At 52.4% G+C, this 20937-nt stretch overlaps 1 protein-coding gene across 3 annotated transcripts in view; it reads left to right on the top strand.

The window, feature by feature from the left end:
- LOC111145696 (far upstream element binding protein 3) overlaps positions 1-20937 on the top strand; it is a 49728-nt gene that overhangs the window by 19105 nt on the left and 9686 nt on the right. For 2 of the 3 annotated variants that reach the window (XM_022500807.1, XM_022500809.1), the window contains exons 3-12: positions 4077-4110; positions 6455-6504; positions 6869-6940; positions 8443-8500; positions 10508-10670; positions 11867-11965; positions 14516-14620; positions 15874-15976; positions 16605-16705; positions 19034-19175. In XM_022500807.1, the coding sequence (XP_022356515.1) occupies positions 4077-4110; positions 6455-6504; positions 6869-6940; positions 8443-8500; positions 10508-10670; positions 11867-11965; positions 14516-14620; positions 15874-15976; positions 16605-16705; positions 19034-19175 (927 nt within the window). The remainder of the gene's footprint in view (positions 1-4076; positions 4111-6454; positions 6505-6868; positions 6941-8442; positions 8501-10507; positions 10671-11866; positions 11966-14515; positions 14621-15873; positions 15977-16604; positions 16706-19033; positions 19176-20937) is intronic. The other variant, XM_022500808.1, reaches the window with a different exon arrangement.

Below are 20937 nucleotides of genomic sequence, written 5' to 3' on the forward strand. Positions count from 1 at the left end.
ACTGTGTGACTCTGGACAGGTTGCTTAACCTCTCTGAGCCTCTGTTTCCTCACCTGTAAAATGGAATTAATACTACCCTTATGAGGTTATCCTAAGAATTATAACAAGTTATTTTCAAACTTGTGAAACGCCACTCACGCCACTCAACAGTATTTCCATCAGAAATCATACACACACACTAAAGCACGTGTAGCTGAAATGAAAGTTTAAGGGAATAGATACCCTTACTACATATGGTGCCCTCTGTTTTCTATTTTGGTTTTTAATAAAGCTGGTCATGATCCCCCAACTTGATATTTATGACCTCTGGCCTAAAGGCAAATAAGGCCCAGTGCCACAAACACGTACCATAGACCTGGTTTTCCTCTTAGTGTCACTGCAGTGCTCCTTGGGTCAGTCTGTGGGTAGGCATTCGGCCCAGGGTGGGTGCTGGTGGGGTTCCTAACACCCCCACAGCCTTGGGAGACTGGATCGGGTCCCTGTTCCTCCGAGCTTCCTCCTGGCCCTACTGGACTCTGCTTCTCGAGGGCCAAGATGGGCTTGCACACTGTGTGACCCCCAGACTGGCCCAGGGCCCAGACCAGACAGATGTGACCGGCGTTCCTTCACGGAGGCCCAGGAACGTCCTGGGCCCTCCGCCTTCCTGGTTGGTAGAGCGGGCCTGGTGCCTCCTGGGGCTCTTGGGGGCCTGGCTGGGCTCTGCAGACAAGGCACCTAGCGCGCCGCCCGCCGAAGCCCGTGAGCCTGCGAGTGAGGGCGCCGTTACTGAGAAGAGCTTGAGTCCACTCTCACTTTTTTAAACAACAGTAATTTGCAGAAATTAGTGATGGATTACTGGCCTAAGGACTTTCAGCTGAACTCAGCAGGTCAGTGTTTTGTGGCCCTGGCTGGAGAGTGGCTGCCTGAGAACACAGGAAGCCTTTGTACTGTCCTTGGGAGGAAAGCTTTATGAAGGCGCTTTTGGAAGCGGCAGAAGGCCCTGCTGCGGACCGTAGGTATGCCCGACCGTAACCAGGGCCCGGAAAGGCATTAGTCAGAGTCAGAGGAGCCGGGGAGCCTGGGATGCGGGCAGGATTGTTCCCGAAATCTGCAGAGGAAGCTCTGGTTTATTTGCTTGTCTGGCCAGTTATATAAGAAGTGCTGATGTTTTCCCTCCCGGCCGAGCCACTCACCTGCGTGCGGTCTGCTGCTCTGTGCGCCGTGTGCGCGCCTGCCAGGACGGGTGCGGCCGTTCCTCGGGCTTTTGTTGGGGGTGGGGGGATGGGGTTAACTATTAAAATTGATGCATACTACAAAGTTGGGTATGTTCCTCAGTGATACTTTGTAGCATTTCTTCAGGGGAAGAAAGAGGAAGACCTTTTTCTCCTAGCTCGTGGGGGAAAATGTATCCAGTGCCTTTTTTTTTTTTTTGGACGATCATTATTGAAATTGGCAGAGTATTACTCTTCAGATAAAATGTCTCATATTGTAGCATGAATCTCTTCTATGGGAAGCCCATTTTCCCCTAGCCCAGTCAGCTTCCCATTATGTGGTGTGCCAGGTAAACGAGAATCACACGCGCGTGCGCACGCGTGGGCTGGAATGGAGCTGGGTTGAACTTCTGAGGGGAGATGAGGCACTGTGGGCCAGTGTGCACCATTAACGGGAAATGGGACTGATTGTGGGCAGCATTTTGCCTTTTTTTTACAGTAAAATGACTGTAGTTACCATGGAATTGAACTTGATAGGTCCCCATATGCCTCCCTCCTCGGACCCCTTTTCACTTCGAAGACAGAGGGGAGGCTCCGTGTTCGTGGAGTGGACATTATCCGTCCACCTTGTGAGTGCCCAGCGCCCCTGATCTAACTGCTCGTTTTCGCTGGGCGGCAACAGATGGAGCCGTTTCTGCAGGGACTGAAACTTCATTAAATCACACGTTTCAGCCTGTGGCTGCGGCATTTGCACAGAAGGAGGAGGAGGTGTGTCGTTCCTCAGAGCCCACCAACTCCGAGCTGAGTCTCGGTTGGAATTTGATTTCCTCCTCCTGTGTGGTGGCTCGCAACAGTCCGGGGGGGGGGGGGGGGGGTGCTGGTGTGTGTGCTTCTGCTTTTCCTCTTTGCCAGCCCCTCCCCTTGCCAGCGAGGCAGTGGGCACCTGTGACGCGTACCTTACCCACAAAAAGGAATTGCCCTTTTTTGTGTGACAAGCACAAAATTTCTCAAATGGCGTCGACCAAGAGCCTTTTTAATGTTCTTCTGAATCTCACCAAGTTCTTTACGGTAGTGTTGCCCTTTACCCTATTTCTGTGGCGTTTCTGGCCAAAATAGCTGAAGATCATCAGCCTTTTGACATCTCTTACCGAACATCGCAGCGGGCCAGGAGCCAAGGTCCGGCCGCGTTGGCCTGTTTGGGGACCAGGCGCCTCTGTGTTCTCGGCATGTCAAGGCATTTCAGTCTTCAGTCTCTCTGTCTTCTGTGTATTCTTGATCCCTGGGAGGCGTCCTGACAGTTAGCAGGGAGACGGAGCTGGACCCTCGGGTAGGGACAGTTGACCAAACTCAAGGGCACTCTTGGGGACATCCTTCTCCAGCCTGTTTTTTTCATACCCACTGCCTTGGATGGTGGACAGGCCTCTCGTGCACCATGCAGGGGCCCAGGGTGTGATGAGGACTCCTTGCCCAAGGTTGTCATTGAACAGTCTTCATGTGGGATGGGAATCCTGAGCACCACCTGTCCCAAGTGAGAGAGCTTTTGTCACATTCCAACTGGAAATGCAAGAAGAGAATCTGAAGATTCAATAAAAAACAATTCTCTCATCCCTGAGATAAGCAGATTAATAGTATGTAATGTCAATATTTTGGCTGCAAACCATTGTCTCGCTGCTGATCCAGAAGAAATATGGTACTGACCCCGGAGCCTCATTTGCTTTCTGCTAGCGGTGTCTCTGTATGCTTTTTCTTCTTTTAAAAAACCATGATCTGGTTTCTTTTCCTTTGTCGTCTGAGGACTAGTTCCCGTCCAGCCAGAAGGACAGGGTTAAGTTCAGGCAGAAAGAAGAGCAGTTGGGAGTCACAGATTTCAGATGTCAGACCATTCCACTCTTTGTTTGGAAGCTGGTGTGCTTGACCCTTCCCCACTGATCTCCTCTTGTCTGTCCTCCTCCAGACTTTCCCTAGAGACAAGGTTCCGAATGCTCTGGTTAGCGCCTCGCAAGGTCCGTTCAGTCCCTCAGAATATGTTGAGGATTGATACTTTTTCCTCGTCTACCGCCTTTGTTTCCTGGGCTGCGTTTTCCAAAAGAGAAACAGCACAGAATCCTTTTCGCTGCTGGTTGGTTAGGGAGACGCTCATCAGTAGCCGAAAGAGGAGAAACTGGGACAAAAAGCGTAGCTAAAGTGGTTTTGTGGGAATGTGATTACAGAGTCGGTTTTCATAATAAGAGGCTGTTTGGCACCGTTGTCTCTGTGAAATGGGCTGAAACGCACACTCGTTCTTAGTGTCCACTGCATGCAGACTGCTGTGGTGGGTCAGCGAAGAGGCCCAAGGAAGGAAGATGCCAGATCCTCTTCCTTGGGGTGTTTATGTTCTTGGGAGGACAGGGAGAATTGGGGGGGGGTGCCCCGTGGCCAGCAGGAACATATGTGCGTGTTCTTAGTGACCACAGCTGCCACGGAGCAGTCCTTTAATGATGCTCCCAGGCTAGGAGGTTAAACCTTCTCATTTGCTTGAGAAAGAGCAAGAGGGAACCCTCAGTATCTTTACATTGATCTGGATCCCGAGCAGGAGGGAGGGGGAAAGGGAGAGGGATTTAGGCAGGCGGGATTTTCTCCCAGGCCTCTCAGCATGCAGACACACAGATCAATTTCTTATCCTGCGTTCAGCTGGACACTGGGTTAGAGACTGTGTTGATCAAGACGTCCCCTCCTGTTTCATATCATGTAACGCATTCATTGCAGCCACTGAGCCTAAATTACTGTTTGCTTTTTTTCTGCCTTTCGTCCCCTCCCTCCCTGAAACGGTAAGAACTCGTGTAAGGATGGAGTCAGTTTATCCGTGCTAATGCTTTGATTTTTCTTTTCTCTTTCTCTTTGCCACAGTAGGTAACCAGTTAGGGGCCTTGGTACATCAAAGGTAAGCAGTGGGTTATGTTTTATTATTTATTGATCATTTCTAATTGTTTATTGATCGACCATCTGTACTAGAGTCTTAGAAAGTCAGAGGTTGAGAATGGGAAAAACCAGGGGCTAGATTTCTTTAAGACTCAAGTTTTTTGTAGTCCTTTCCAAGACAGCGTAAGCACAAAGCAGAAACGAATGGGAGCTATTAAAAATCACCCATTATTGTATGTAAATTTAACAGACCTCTCGAGTGTGGGAGCTCTTTTCTGTCCCACATATATCTAATCTAAAAAGAGGAATTTTCCATCCTGAGTTGATGGTTTCCACAGTTTTACGAATCCTTAATGCCTCCATGTGAGCAGAGGTGTCCCAAGAAGTGTTCGTCTTTGGGCTTTTCCACAAGATAAAGCTTGTTATTCTCAAGGAGTCGTGGTCCTGGGCAGCCAGAAACCCAGGCCCCCCCGCCATGCCCTTGAGGAGGACTTTCCAGAGAACCTTGGAGAAGGGCCCAGTTGCTTCCCTGCCTCAGTTTACCCTCATAGCCTTCCCTTAAATTTTGAGGATTTAGAGAGCTACGGAGAGGTCTGGGCTTTAAGAAGACCAGTCTGTAAGATAGGATGTTTGTGGTCAAAATGTTACCCTTCAAATGGAATAAAATGTGCAGGAACCTGCCTCAGTTTCTCTCCCCTCGTGGATGACATTCTGTGTTGTGTCTCCATTACTGTAACATTGTATCCTTAATCTTCACCAGTAACAATACAGTTATATCCTCTTGTGTTCTACACAAGTGTTTGGGAGTTTCTAGAAATCATCAGGCCTCGGTTAACCAAAAGATTTAACCTGGGTTTTATTGTTACTGGTTTGCTTTTTTAGTGAATTAGAATAATTTAAATGATGTTGCTGTTAGTATCAAACATAATTTTCCTATAAAGCCATAATTAAGATTTTACTTTCCCAAGAATGTCGTACTTCGTGCAGTCAACAAGTTTCAGCCTCGCAGTCAGAATGGAGCTTTGTCTCGGGGCCCAGAGCAGCTCCTCTTCATACATTTCTGCCTCCAGGAGAGTCTGCTTCTCCCGTTCCCTGAGGGCTGAGGAACTGCTGAGTTCTGTGACAGTTTGTATTGTGATAGTGTTGAACCGCTCCCAGTAAATCCCCCAGTGGCACTTGCGGAGAACAGACAGGGCTACACGCATGGGCTGCGGTCTCATGGCCACACGCACAGGGGCACCGCGACCCTCCACCATGGCAGGGAAACAGCCCTCATGGGGACCCCGCGGCCTCTCCAGACGGGTCGGGCCCTTGAGGCTCGGCGTTTGTGTCCACAGTGCTGCTGACTTAGGGATTTGGCATTGTCTGATTTGGGGGGCGGGCTCAAACATCTCAAGACTGCAGCGAGGATCTCTGCACATATGTAAGCCGGGGAGGTAAGCTCCTCGGGGAGAGGACTGTCCGCTCTCCCCAAACTGAGACGGTGGCAAGTGCTGTCGCGTCTTCTGCCTTTCTCCTGCGTGCCACGCTTTCCCTAAAAACGTGGGCTGGATTCGATTCTTTTCGTGATGGGTAAAAATCCAGCTGTGTGAGAGATGTTTAAAAATGCTTACCCTTTTTTCTTTTTAAACTGCTTGAATTTAGCTTCCTCCTAAGGTAAATGTTTAGATTTAATTGCTTTCTGGGGCTTTGGGCAATTGGGTATTGTCCACAATACACTCTCTGGCAAATTTGAAGGTTTGTTTGAAAGAACCAGCGCAGCCCTTGTTTTAAAAAAAAACACACACAAAAACAAAAAACCCGACACATAATGAATGGAATAGCGTTGAACGAAAGTACCTTGCAGAGTAAGGTGATTATTTTGTCCTGGTCAACACTGATTAGGCCTCTGCTGGATACTGGGTTCCATTTGGAGCATCTCACCCAAAGCGACAGATCAGTTAGAGAGAGGCCAGAAAGCAATAAAAAGATAGGGAAACCAGGAATGTTGAAGAGAAATTCAGCATTGCTATCTGTGTTTTAAGGAGACTGGCAGAGAAGTCTAAGCTAACTTCACAGACCCCAAAGAATCTTTTAAAGTGTTAGGCAATACCGAGAAGAAAGGGAGTTGTTTCTAGAATTGATGGTTTAATAAAAAATCAGAGGTTTCTCCCTCTTTCACGGCAAGAGAGGAGACTGGGATCTTTTCCAGAAGTGATTAACCAGAGGTCCCATGAGATGACACTCTTTCCCGAGGGCTGGGGACTTATTGGCATGATTTGTTTTAAGTCTCTCGTCTTCCGGCATTGCCAATATGGGAAATGTGGGGAACCTGAAATGGCCATGAAATTCTTTATATGTTTTTCCAAAATGTTCTTTGTTTTTAGGGCAGTAATAACAGAAGAATTCAAAGTGCCTGATAAGATGGTTGGATTTAGTAAGTATCCACATTATGTACTTCGCCCTGATTAATCTTTCAGTGTGACCGTCACTGTGGTAGAAGGCTTTGCACACTCTGTCCCCCAGAGCCCTTGAAGGGCTGCAGGTCTCTCTCCAGGCTGAGAGATAGAGAGCCACGAGCCCCGGCCAGTCTCTCTCCCCACCCTACCTCTCTCCTCACTTCAGCTCGAATACCCTGTATCTGTCCGCTGTGTTTCTCATAGGATTTCTGTGGCTCGCCGAGGCCACCGTGATTTGCAGTGCCTCGGGCCAAGTGTAAATGTTTGCTGAGTTAATTAAGTCATTCATGCGTGGTTGAACATGGAGCGGAGGCTGTTCTGACCCTCTTCCGTTTGTTTCAGTTATCGGCAGGGGAGGTGAGCAGATTTCACGGATTCAAGCAGAATCTGGTTGCAAAATTCAGATTGCCTCAGGTAAGGCTTCTTTCTTCATAGATCTCAGTTTGGTAGAAATCCGTGTTTTGCCAGACTTTCCAGATTCGTTTCCTTTGCTCGTTGCTTAGAAGTTTAGGGACCTGAGTAAGTATATGCGGTTGCCGTTCTCCTTGTGCTTTTAGAGCTGGACTTCCAGATGAGAACCAGAAAAACCAGGGCAAAAGCGGGCCTGGAGACAAGGCCACCCGCCCACCTGGCCTCTGGAGGAGGCCCTCCGTAGTTCTGTGGCTCTGTGTGGCCCCGGCCAGACACCGGCTGCTCTAGGACCGCAGTTTTCTGTACCAGGAGGTTATGCCAGACAGTGGGGCCTAGAGGAGAGCTGTGGCTTTGGGGTCACTCCTGGGGACTGCTCACTGGCTCCCCTGGATCAGAACCTCCCCCTATCCCCCCACTCCCCATTGTGGAAAGAGGCCAAGGCCAGCTGGGGGTTCTGGCTAAATTAGCCCGCGTGAAACACAGTTCAGGACCTTTCCCAGCTGGGGCTGTTTGGCCTATGCGTTACGGAGAGAGACAGATTGAGCAAAAGAAGCTTTTTTTTTTTTTTTTAAGATTTTATTTATTTATTTGACAGAGATCACAAATAGGCAGAGAGGCAGTGGGGCAGGGGGCAGGGGGAAGCAGGTTCCTTGCTGAGCAGAGAGCCCAATGTGGGACTCGATCCCAGGACCCTGGGATCATGACCTGAGCTGAAGGCAGAGGCTTTAACCCACTGAGCCACCCAGGCGCCCCAAGAAGCATTCTTAACATTATTAATAGTTTGAGCAACTCGTTTGAATTTGGTCTCTTTCCATAGCGGATGAGGGGGTGTGGAGGACTGTTGACTAGAGAAGCATTTGTCTGTTTAAAAGATACATGTTACCGTGTTTCCAAGGCAGTAACTGTTATTAGTTTTTTATTTATTTATTTATTTGTTTGTTTATGGAGTTAAGAATTTTAAGAGGCAGGTTTTTTAAGAACACAGGAAAGCATCGTGTGGTGTCGGAAAGCAAGCTTTTCCTCTCTCGTCAAATGGCCCGGAACTATTTCCACATAGACGTCCCTGCTCTCTCAGGAAATTCACACACTACCTGGTACCAGGCCTGGTGTGGGTCTACCATTAAATTGCTCACTGGTGTGCAAACAGGTGACCGTAACCCACTCTGCAGGCGGAGAAACTGAGGACGAGCGGGTGACGCGACTCAGGCACTCCCTGGCACACAGCTGGGTCAGAAAGGAAGCTGAGCCCGCTAGGACCCGCTGTCAGGGCTCCGCGGCGTCCCGCCCGCTCCCACTGCAGAACTTGTTTCTACTTTGGGAATCTAGGGCGGAGCCAGCAGCCTACCGTCCTCTCCACAAGCGGAAGCCAACTGTCTCTTCCTGGGGCCCAGGCTTCTGTGGGGCCGGTGTAGGGACCAGGCCAGAGAGAGTCTGTACACAGAGGCACGGGTGCACGGTTGCCTGGTGCCCACCAACACACCTCATCTTCTTGATTCTTCTTATAGAGAGTTCTGGGATTCCAGAGAGACCCTGTGTACTTACCGGAACCCCAGAAAGTATTGAGTAAGTTTATTTTATTTACTTCTTCCTGTCATTCTTCTTCCTCCTTCCCCACATGGGGAGACGTGGAAGGGCCAGATTGTTACTGAGCGCTGTGGAGCCGCGCCGCAGCCTGGCCACAGCAGCAGGTGCTTCTGTGGAGAAGGATCTGGGAGGTTGCCATGCCAGGGGAGTTTTCTGTTACTTAAAACACATAAGGTATCACTGTGGGTTTTTTTTTTCCCCCCAAACGCTACAGAATTTCTGGCAGCCGCCATACCATCCACTCCGTACACCAGGTTCTTTAAAGAGTGTACACTGGCCCCGTCTGAACACTCTCATCTGCTTCCTTCTTCCTCGGTAACACCTCCTTTCCCTGAGCAGGTCTGCCGTCGTGAGCCTGTCACTCGGTGAACCGTTGAGAATCCTGGCACCAGGTCCTTTGCCCGGGGCTGATCCCACTGCCCTTCTGACATTTGTGAACCAAATGAGTTGACTCTTCGTGGCCCTTGCTCCTCTCAGAGGGCTGCACAGACTGGCCAGAGGGTGTCTTGACGTTGAGCGGGTGACGTTGTCACCACCTTACGGCTGGCATTGCTTTCTGACTGTGGGACACCCGTGCTCAGAGCCTCGTGTCAGAGACAGGCCTCGGCAGTCCGCGCACCTCCCGGGGGAATGGGGAGGTACTAACTTAAGAGTCTGCTCGCTCTCCTTTTTCAATCGACTGAGTAGCGTTGCATTTGGGGACAGGGGTGCTAAGATTATGCCTGCCTCAGTAGATAGGGCTGTTTTACCATTTCCATTTCTCCCGGAGTCCAGATGAGTTTAAATTCTCTTGTTCTGCTGCAACATTGCAAGCAGCGAACCAGAACAAATAGCGCTGGCAGGTGTGCATTATAGGGCAAGCGGGATGGTTTTGCCGGGGTCCAGGCATCTTTCTTCCAACACAGGTTAATTTAGTACACAAGCAAAATATTAAAAAGCTGGTGTCGCTGAGAAGACCGACCAGGCTGATTCTGTACGCAGAGAGGCTCAAGACAACAAAAGGCAACATCCGTTTCCTCCCTTTCTCTTCTTTCCTCTCCTCTTTTAACCATTCCGGCTTCCACTTCTCTACCCAGGCAGTCGGGGCAACAGCACTGTAACTTTAGGAAGAAACAGTTTCATCTTCTTCCTGTGCTGCATAGTAGCTGAATTCCTCCCTAGCAGAGGAACCAAAAACTAGATCATATATGGTGATTTAAAGAACAAACCAGCCAGGGGAGCTTCTGGTGCTGAAAAGGCAATCGCCTCGACAGGTGGCCTGGACAGCTGGGCCGGGTGTGCTGTGTCGACCCTGCGGTCTCCCTCTCCTGCCTCCGAGTCCCCCGGCACCAGACAGCATCACAGGGGAAGCCGGGGCCCGAGAATCCAAGCGGACAGGCACAGAGCCCGCATCTGGGGCTCTGCGGCTGCACTGGGTCCCGGCCTCTCCTCCCCGCTCCGGCGCTCCTAGCCTGAGCTCAAAAGCCAGAGAGCAGGTTGGTTAGGGAGAAGAGATTGGGAGTCTGGGAATTCAGATGGTGACTACTAACCCTCGCTTTCTTTCTTCCCATCTCTCTCGTTGCTCTCTCCTGCCTGTATTTAACCAATGTCTCTTGAGTGTCTCCTCTGTGGGAAGCATTGTGCCAGACTGAGGACCAGAGAGAGAGGCAGGGGGATCAGAGGTGGTCGCCGCCGCGGGAGTGGCTGACGCTTGTGATGGGAGACGAGACGTGTTGGTGCCGGGACTGCCGGACTCCCTCACGGGCAGAGGGCAGGCCGGACAGGGCTGTGTTGGAATGTTGGCGTGTGGTGTGTGTTGCTTTTAAATTCCAGCCCGGTAGCGTGGCAGATGGCAGAGACCTCCCGGGTTGTGGGGGCAGGAGCTGGAGCTGGATGGAGGGCTGCCTTGATTCCTTCGTGGTCTTTCCCCCGTGCTGTTGCTCTCCCGTGGGCGCCCAGCACCTTCATTTAATGCTCCTTCTCTTGTGATTCTTTTCCCTCCCAAAGACAAGCCAAACGGCTCCTGGGACAGATTGTGGACCGCTGTCGGAACGGCCCTGGCTTTCACAACGACATAGATGGCAATAGCACGATCCAGGAAATTCTTATCCCTGCGTCCAAAGTGGGTCTGGTCATTGGCAAAGGAGGGGAAACGATCAAGCAGTTGCAGGTGTGTGAGGCTTGAGCGGCTCTCCAGCGGGCCTTCTGGGACTCAGGGGTGGTGGGGAGGGCTGGTCCTACCTCGGACTACCCCCCGCTGGGCAGGCCGTGCACCCCTCTGCTTCCAAGGTGCCACAGATCCTCCTTCGGATGGGTGCTTATGAACAGGCACTGTGGGCAGGTGCGACGGCCAGTGTGATGCCCTCACTGGGGCAGTGACGCTCTGTGGGGGCTATTTTTACTACCAGGTGACAGCGTCTCAGGTGAAAGTCCTGTGTGGACTTTCCAGAGCTGAGGCTCCTAGCCAGCTGTACGCTCTCTCACTAGCTGTGGGATCTTAAATACGTGTGTGTATTTGTCAAGGGCTCGGAGTCCTTGTTGGCCTCACTGCTGTCACGAAGCAGAAGTGGTAACTCGTGACTTTATCTTTACCTCAGACCCTCGGCACAGAGCCCGTGACTGAGTAAATGCTCCCCGAGCCTTAGCTGCTGCTGTTCCAAAATCCCTCGTGTGAGACACGGGGGCCAGACGTGTTCAGGATGGAACACCCCGGCAAGTTCCGGGGCACACCCTATAACCAGACTCCTGTTGGTCTAGCCAGATGCAGTGACAGTCACCCCCCGTGAGAGGGGCTACACATACGCTTCCGAGAGTTCAGGTTCATTTTGCAGCCAAATGAGCTGTGTACAAACGTTTATTTCCCCTCCTGGGCTTTTGAGGTTGCAGGTCGGGGCTCGTGGGCAGCCCGGTGCGTGCACTCCGTGCCCAGCCCTCAGCCTGGTGGGCGCTCTGGTGCCGGCACTAAGGTCCTGGAATCCAGAATCCACCGTTTGCTCCTTCCTGCCTCAGCTCTGGGACCTTGGGCACCTGCTGTCGGGCCCGCCCCATCAGTGAAATAGGGCAGCGGGAGCCCTTCTGTCTCAGAGCTGTGCTCGGGCCCTAATGAGAAGCCGTCACTGCCTGGCACCTCAGAAAAACTGATCCAGTTGGCTATTCTGGAGACCGGGAAGGGAGGAGAGTTTTGGGAAACGGTTTTCCGTGTTGCATACCTGGCAGCTGTCCAGCATGGCCTGCGCGCTGACGTCCTCCCAGGGCAGCATCCTGTGGTCGGAGGGACGGGGCTGATGGTGGACGGGGCCCTGCCCCGTGCTTGCGGCGCGTGCGTGTGCTCCTCCTCACGGCCGTCCTGGCGTGTTGCCCCCACAGGAGCGGACAGGTGTGAAAATGGTCATGATCCAGGACGGCCCGTTGCCTACAGGAGCAGACAAGCCTCTCCGCATCACAGGAGACCCGTTCAAAGTACAGGTAGGGGAGGGACCACGGATGGAACAGGTCCTGCTTGGGCGGTCGCAGTGGGGGTTGGGGGGCTCGCGTGTCACTCAGGAAGTTGTGAAACTGGGTGTTCTTTGTTTAAGGGGAGCTGTTGTCCCAAACCGGGTGTGATGGAAGGGCTGTAGGGATGTCCTACTTTCAGCCAAGCCACTAGCCCCAGGTGTTCATTAAATGAATTCGGAGCCAACGAGGATGGAGTTCCTCGTTTACACCGGCCGTATTTTGAGAGCCTAAGAGCCACGTGAGGATGGCAGTGATGGTCGTGGCCGGCGCATGTTTTGTTGCCCTGATGAGACGTGGTCTCCCATCTCTGGGCTCTGGGCACCTCAGCCGCAGGCTCTCTTCGCTCTTGCTCGCTGCTTCTCTCTTGGCCCCTCTTGCAAGACCTCCAGCTCCGGTGGGGGAGGTGAGCAGCCCCCAGGCATACGTATGCCCTCGGAGCGAGCATCCTGTGCCCCGACCACCCGGCCACAGAGGAGAGAGCCCGTTTCTGAAAGCAGTGAGGGGCTTCGTCCTAGACCATCTGGGGCAGGTCCACCCTCCGACTCTCACTGTCAGCAGGAGTGCGCGTGGGCTGCGGGTGTGGGACGTGTCTGTTCCCAACTACAACTGTTCTTTTCCTGCCCGCGGCAGCGTGCTGTGCCTTTGCTGCATTTAGCGGAGCTCCAGGGTGATGCACCTCGGCGAGCTAGTCAGCCGCAGCTGTTTCTCTGTGGGAGCTCTGGGGCTTTGAGCCAGCCAAGGTTACCAGTCTCCGGCAAAATATGCCCCTGATTCCTCCCCTCCCACGATGCCTTATTTACGAATGGATGTATTCATGTGGGTGCTCATTGGTGTCTGAGTGCATTTTTATTGTAATCAACACACGATATTATGTCCATTTCAGGGGTGCAACATAGTGACTCAACACACGGGGAAATTCTGTTACGGAGCGGCTCCCCATAAGCGCGCTTACCCTCCGTCACTGTGCAGTTATTAAAGTATTAGTGACTCTATCCCCTGTGCCGCACTTCTCAGCTGCGTGGCTTCTTTCTTGTATAAATGCAAGTTTGTACCTCATAATCCCCTTCATCTGTTTATTTCCCCCAGCACTTAATGCTCTTCTCTGGCTTGACTCAAGCTGGTGTCGCTGGTAGTTCTTCTGGTCCAGACACAGACGTAAAATCCTGGTTTTAAAGCAGGATTGAGGGCCAGTGGTGAAACCAGCCTCTTTCCTTAAGCTCCAGGTGGGGGTACGCCCTTCACTCCCCTCCAGCAGGCCAGGGTCCCCCAGGTGCCTTGCCCCCCAGGGCTTCTAACCTCCCTGAGTGTGTACAGGGGGGCTCCCTGCTCGTCTTCCATGGTGGAACCTTCATTCTTTTATGAAAGGAACGCTAGAGCGAAGAGTGTATTTCCTTGATGTTCCCGTGATTTGCAGGAAAATCTTGACAACCAAAGGTTTTTAGTTTGTTTTTTTTATTTTAAAACTACGTGTATTCCACATTTTTTATATGGGAAAAGCCGTTCGCTGTGTTTAGGATAAATTGTTGGTCGTTTGTTTTCTCTCCTCGACTTTTTATTATGAAAAACTTGAAACATACAGACAAGTTGAAAGGGTAGAGCAGTGAACACATACATATGTAACCTCACCCTGTCATTTTGCCATGCTTGTGGCACTTATTTCTGCTTGACCATACCATTTCTAAGTAAGTGGCAGGCGTCATGACCGTCTGCCCCTGGATCTTGTATGTGTCTCCTAAGAATAAGAACTAATTTCTATAACCAGGACTAAGAAAATGATAGCAAGTCCCCTAACATTCTCTTACAGTCAGTCCTACTCCAGTTTCTCCAAATGTCTGAAGACTTCATTTGCTGTTTTGGAGTTTTTTTGGTTTGGTTTGGTTTTTCCAGAACCAAGATGCAGTCTGGGTGCCCATGACCTTGAGTTGTTATGTACACCTAACGTTTAGTGCAGATTCCTGTGCAGCCGGGACCGTTGTGGGGAGGGTGGGCCAACAAGTGCATTTGGGGGCAGAGGACGCTGAGTGTGCCTCCGAGAGCGTCAGGCCCGGCAGGTAGTCTTGCCAGTTGGTAATCGGGGTATTTGATCTCTGGGAGCTGGAAGTTATTTTCAGGCCCCCTGGGCTGGCATTTTCCCTTTACCTCCCCGGGGCTCCTGTGGGGTGGAACCTGTCCACAGAGCTCTCAGAAAGAGACGGTGTGCCAGATGCCTCAGGCCACAGTCATCAGGCTCTGACCCAGCACACATGTGCCGATCTGACTGTGGTTTAAAGCCGGCTGGGCCCTGTGTGGATGCCTTGGGCAACGTAAAGAACACGTCACCTAGGACTCAATCTCTGTGACCCTCCCCAGCAGCCCACCCGTGTCCCGTGTTGGAACGCAGGAAGTGAGCTGGGCCCCAGCTAAGCGCCTTCTGGGCCTGTGAGTCTGACGTAACAGGCTGTGGTGTGGAAATTTCACCCGGTGTCATGGCTTTTCTTAGGCGTTTGGTTCCCATAATGCCTGTCCTCTGTGTTTACACAGCAAGCAAGAGAAATGGTATTGGAGATCATCCGAGAAAAGGACCAGGCTGACTTCCGAGGTGTCCGAGGGGACTTCGGTGCCCGCGCGGGAGGAGGCAGCATAGAGGTATGCCTGTCCTGCGGGCTAGTTCCCGGGCAGACAGGCCGCACTTTGGTTAGCTCTTTAACCTTGACTGAGTGGGCTTTGGTTCATCTTCAAAGCCAGGGTGGGTGTGAGGAAGGACGGAGAGAGAGTCACAGCCAGAGAGAAGGGGAGGGAAGGGAGCCAGCTGCACGCCTTTCAGGGAATGAGGCCGTCGTCCTGGTTATGAGCTTTGCCTCAAGGCTGTTCCTGCTGCCCAGGTCGAGACCAGAGGCCGGGCTTTCTCGGTGCTCTGCATTGTGAGCGTAGCAGACCTGGAAGCCCAGCTTAACTGATGAGGTGGAATGGGATGAAAAGCTTTCCTTTACTTCTTAAGAAACTTTTAAAGATTCATTTATGAGAGAGAGAATATGTGTGCGGGGGCAGGGAGGGGCAGAGGGAGAGAATCTCAAGCAGGTTTCCTGCTGAGCACAGAGCCCAATGCAGGGCTCGATCTCACAACCTGAGAGTCGGGCACTTAACCAGCTGAGCCACCCAGGTGCTCCAGAAAGCTTTCCCTCGCAGTGGAGCGCCGCGGTAACGCTTCACCTTGGATAGGGCTTGTGAATATCGTGCTTAGTAAAGTAAGCTGGGTACGGGGGATTCCACCCCAACGTGGTGTCCGGAACGGGCAAGTTCTTCGAGACAGAACGTTGTGCAGAGGTGACCAGGGCTGATGGAAAGAGTCTCTCTCTAATGGCTACAGAATTTTGGGGGGCGGCGGGGTGGTGAGGAAAAGGTTTTGGGGGTATAGAGACCAGTGGTGGTTACACAATGTTGTGAGTATATTTCATGCCACTGAACCGTATTCTTACAAATGGTTAAAATGATGAAGATTATGTTCTGTATATTTTAGCACAATAGAAGAATGAAGGGGGGATAAAAATACACTTTTAGGGACCACCAATATAATCAGCGTCCATAGTATAGTTACGTTAAGTTCGTGGAGTTGGGAAATAAGCTTGCCGCTTTCAACCTTTTCTGCAAAAAGTTTATTATTCTTCATTTTATAGCTATCGTGATCAAATCCGAGATGTGTCATATATTTAATAGGTAGGAATGCAATCCTCAATCAAGATAGTTTTCCAAAGAGGGGAAGATACGCTAGATCATATTTCCAGGAAGGCACTTGTAATGAAAATCAAGTCTGTGTTTTGGGTTTGTCTTTTTCAGTGTATCCTCTAAGAAATAACAGATTTGCAGACAGCTCTGATCAGGTTTTGTTTCCCTGTGCTCAGGTGTCTGTGCCCAGGTTTGCTGTTGGGATTGTAATAGGAAGAAATGGGGAAATGATCAAAAAGATTCAGAATGATGCCGGGGTGAGGATTCAGTTCAAGCCAGGTTGGTTTCCATGACTGTCAAAACTCCTTAGTGCTCTGAAGAATCATAAAGCAACACAAGGACTCTGTAACTAGCTCATGTGTGTGTCCCCCACTCCCCCTCCCACCAGTACTATCACCAAATTACCAATCTAGCTTTCTCCTCTGGGCCCTCATAGCATTTCCAGCTTTTAATTTTGTTCAGTAAAGACTCAAAAAAAAAAAAAAAAAAACTGTTATTTTGACTTCACTATTTAAAGATAAAACCATTTTAAAAAAGGACTAACGTCTTAGCATAAAGGACGGTTTTTTAAATTTTGTAGATTTACCTTCATGAGCAAAATTATTGACATTGTCTTAATTTTCCTCATTCCTCTAAAGTTGGAAAACTGTGTGATAGGTTCATGTTTGGCAACATGGCCATCGCTCATGTCTGCCTTCTTTTGCTTTATTGTTTAGCGTTTCTGTAATAACTTTTTTTAATGCCTGTAATTACCTAAGAGGCGAGTGTTGACATGAGCCATGCAAAAAGATGGAGCCGCACGTGCTCCTCCGTGCCTCTGGTGGGAATACTGATCGCAGGTCAGGTGACCTTTGTTTCCAGCTGAAGTTGGGCTTTTCCTTACGCTGCCTCTCACTTTGTCCTGCAGACGATGGTATCAGTCCAGAGAGAGCCGCGCAAGTCATGGGACCTCCAGATCGGTGTCAGCACGCGGCGCACGTCATCAACGAGCTTATCCTCACAGCCCAGGTGGGTTGGCTCTCTGGGTTTCTGCTGTGTCACCAGCAAAAGCAGGAAGTGCCACAGGGGTCTTGGGGCAGCGCCGTAGAGCTCTCTCCAGTCGCATTTCTGGAACTCAGCGGTCTTTTCAGTCACCCGCCTCTGGGGACATGGCCAGCGGCTTCTCTACACCTGCTGTTTCCTGCCTTCCTGTATTTTGTTACTAGCTTCTTGCTCTCCTTCCTTTGTTATCCCAGGGTCTGGGTTTTCTTGACACAGGAAGTTCCTAACTACACCATTAGGAGAAGTGCAGTGCGGGTCACCATGGGTCAGACCATCGAGTGCCTTTCGCGTGGAACTGCGTTAAGTCAACTACAGGGCTCCGGGGGCTCTCAGTCAGCTCAGTGCTCGACTCTGGATCGAAGTTCAGATCTTGGTCTCAGGGTCGGGAATTCAAACCCCGAATTGGGCTCCATGCAGGGCATGGAGTCTACTAAATAAATAAATAAACTCTTAGCCTCAGAAAACACTTCAGGCTCCTCCAGAGTCTTTTTTTTTTTTTTTTTTTTTTTTTTTTAGATCTTATTTATTTGACAGAGAGAGATCAGAAGTAGGCAGAGCAGCAGACAGACAGAGTGGGGGAAGCAGGCTCCCAGCTGAGCAGAGAGCCTGATGCGGGGCTTGATCCCAGGATCCTGAGACCATGACCTGAGCCGAAGGCAGAGGCTTAACCCACTGAGCCACCGGGTGCTCCTCCTCCACAGTCTTAAAGCCATCTTCACGCAGTGGATTCCGTGTGCATCTCGGGGCACTAGAGCAAGCTTGTGATGCTGTTAGCATCTCTGCGGGGGCCCCTGCTGTTCAGTGCTCCGGGAACCCCTGGGCCTCACGCTGGGTCGGCAGGTCTCCCAGGTGTGCTGAACTGAGGGCAGGTTTAAAAACACCTGGAGCCAAGGAGAAGCACGGGATTAGAAACCGTAACCCCTCTGCCATGAGCCGTGTGAGCTGGGACAAGCTTCTGAGCCTCTCTGGGCCGAGCTGTGAGCCACAAACCAGAGGGTGGAGGGCGTGCAGTGACACCCATGCGAGCCCCCAAGTTGCCGAGTGTCCGTGTTGAACTTAACAGCGTGACAGCCCCCACCACGGACTTCCCTAATCGGCAGATCCCAGAGCGGAGCTTGGGCTGCTGTCAGAGTCCTGGGCAGTTCTTGGGATGCGACAAGTTCGGAAGAGAGTGCCTGAGTGCGCCCAGCATCGTCTGCAGCAGGAAGAAGCGACAGACCCAGAGCTGCGGGGGCACCTGGGAGACAGCCTCCCCTCTGACATTCTGCCGCAGGCCGGGAGGTCGGCTGTGTGTGCACGCGCGTGTGCAGGCATTTTCACGTAAATCCCTAGAATTGCCTCGTTTACTCACGATTTGTGTCTCAGAAGAGCCGAGTGCAGGGGAAGAAGTACTCCAAGCCTTTCTGCGGGTTTAGATTCGGGGAGGGGAGCTCGGTTTACTCTCCATCGGCATGGGTGGGCTTTGCTGAACATTGTCCACTGTGTTGAGCATCGGCTCGGCTTCTCCCTTCCGCGAAGGGGCTCTGGGCTAGACCAGGTTTGCCCTCAGCATCTAAAAAAGACCATAAATGCTGCCGCTCCAGGGTGACTCGGGACAAAGACCTCCCATGAGATTGCTGACCCTGAATGAAGGGAACCTTCTGTTAGGCGCTGGCCGGGGGGTTGTGCTCTCTGCGGGGGGCCCGGTGTGAGCATGTCGCAGGCTGCTCCACCCCCAAACGCTGGCCCCACACACCTGGTTTGTTGCCCCCCAATTTGGGGAGAATGGGACAACCGACTTTCTTAAAAAGCCTTTTATCCTTTCCGCTGGTTGGCTTGTGAGGTGCCCCGACCGCCCTCAGCAGTGTCTGCAGATGGGAGGGCTGGAGGCCTAAGTCGGGTGTCCCTTTGAGATGCCCGAGGCTCTTTCGCATCTAACGCCCGGTTTCTGGTAGGCCCAGCGGGCGTTAGCCACCGGGAAAGGGCATCAGCATGGAGGAGAAAAGCAATGCCCAATACCTGGACAGTAGGGCCCGGGCTCCAGACACAGGAGTTTGTGCCGACTGCCTGTTTCGGTCGAGTCTGGTGGGGCCGCTGGTGTAAGCATGGGTTCGTCTGCGCCTGTCCTCCTGACTGCGCCTGGGGTTTGTGCTAATTCTGGCTTGAAAGAGCACCTCCGAGGCTGGCATGGGGAGAGGTGCTGAGGTTCCAGCGTGTGGCACTGGTTACATCCTGTCACTGCACCTCCTCCCTGGGCTGAAGAGCGGTCCCATGGCAGTGGCAGAAATCATCACTTGAGCTCTGCTTTCTTCCCAGGAGAGAGATGGCTTCGGAGGCCTTGCGGTGGCCAGAGGACGAGGCCGTGGCCGTGGCGACTGGAGCGTGGGAGCCCCTGGTGGCATCCAGGAGATAACCTACACGGTCCCAGCAGACAAGTGCGGCCTCGTCATAGGCAAAGGTGAGGGGCCGCTGCTGGGGTTTCGTGGTCCCCCTCCCTCTGCCCTACCTTCCTCCCCGCTCCCCCCGTGCAGACGGGGCCCCTGCAGTGCCTCCGGAGTGTGAAGTCAGGTCTGTTGGCGGCACCTAACTGCAGGTGCCCAGCCTGCGACTCCAGCTGCCTTCCGTAGGGAACCTGCTGGTCCCTACGGTCTTCCTGCCAGCATGTGCAGAGGGGACTGTCGGTTATCGAGTCCGAACAGACCAGAAGTGAGACCCCCCCACCCCGGTGAAGCTCTCCGCGAGTATGTGAAGCTCCCGGTGAAGCTGTGTGGGTTGCCGCAAAGGCACCCTGCCCAGTGTGAGGGGCCTCTGGGTGTTTGTCCATCGACTGATTAACGATTAACATGCCTCCTGGGAGCTCAGAGGAACAGTTAAGGTAACAGCTCGAGCGAAGATGGCCCTCTGACAAGCATGTCACTTTTTGTCCTGACTGGATTTGGGTATTTGGTCCGTATTGACACATATGAAAATAGCGTTTATCTTTTGAGCACATTTACTGTGAGTAACAGACACCCTGTGGAGGGAAATAAATACTGATTGACTCGTCGTTTCTAGGCTTTGTAGGGAACATTAGGTCGGGAACCCTTGTTAGTGGCTGATGTGGCCCCTAGCCGTCCTTCACTGTGAGCCAGGGGAGAGCAGGCAGATTTCTGGGCTGCCGAGCGGCCTTCTCCGCAGTGGGCTGGCCTCCCTGTGGGCTCTCCGGGGCCCCCCCACCCCCAGCAACACAGGCTGAGGCCTTTGGGTCTGCCTTCGTGCATGTTTGTTTGACAACATGTGGAGGAAGTAAATACAGGCCTCCCCCACCACTGACTGCCTCCAGCCCCCCGCACCCCGCCCCCGCCCAGAGTATCTCCCATTTCTGCTACCACCAGACCTCTCTGACCTATGGGAGGGAGCTAATGTCCCACAGACGGTGGTTTGGGTTTGGGAACATACTCGACGGAGAGCTGAGGCTGCCTTAGCACGCTCTCCCAGGCCAGCATAGGGGGCCTCCTGCCCCTCTCATTCACCTTCTGGAGTCTGCATTTGGCCCTGCCGTGGTCGGCGTGTGTGGTATGTTCCTTCGAAACATGTATCTCTGTCTGGGTGTCGTCTTCTAGATCGTTCATGTCTCGGAGGCAGTAGGAACAATGTGGGTTTGTTCTCATGTCCTGGCAGGGTGCACGTGCTGATCAGGGCTCAGGGCTGCTGTCAGCTGCCCTGATGCTGTGGCGACTCAGATCCGCCGCCCAGACCGTCAGCGCGGCTGCGGGGAGATTCGGACCAGTTGGTGCCCGTGGGTTGAGAAGCAGAGCTAGGATTCTGCGCCTTCTGAGGGCCATTTTGTCAAGGAGAGTTGACTCAGTGGCCTGGTGCGGCCTTGCTGTCTTCACTGCGACCGTTCCTGGTAGTCAGGGAAATCGGGGTGTGGGCAGGACGCCCCTTATGGTTTGTCCTCGACAAAGTCATGCTGATCGACTCCCACGGGAGAGTGATGGCAGCATGGAGCAGTGACTGATCTGTGTGTGACCGAAGTTTGTCAGCCAGGGTCTTTCTCCACCGCCCCCCACCCACACACACACACAGGGGCTGGGCGTGGGGGGTACACCCTCTTAAGGCACGTGGTGAGGGAGACGGGAGAGGGAGCCACAGGCAGGCAGGCAGGCAGGCTGTGCTCCCCCCTCCCCAGCTCTAGTCCGTGGACAGACGCTGTGCCTCCCCGGGCCCCTGCTGGATTT

This window comes from Enhydra lutris, unplaced genomic scaffold (genome assembly GCF_002288905.1).
Source record: "Enhydra lutris kenyoni isolate GAN:26980312 unplaced genomic scaffold, ASM228890v2 scaffoldscaffold13, whole genome shotgun sequence".
NCBI classification, from domain to species: Eukaryota; Metazoa; Chordata; class Mammalia; order Carnivora; family Mustelidae; genus Enhydra; species Enhydra lutris.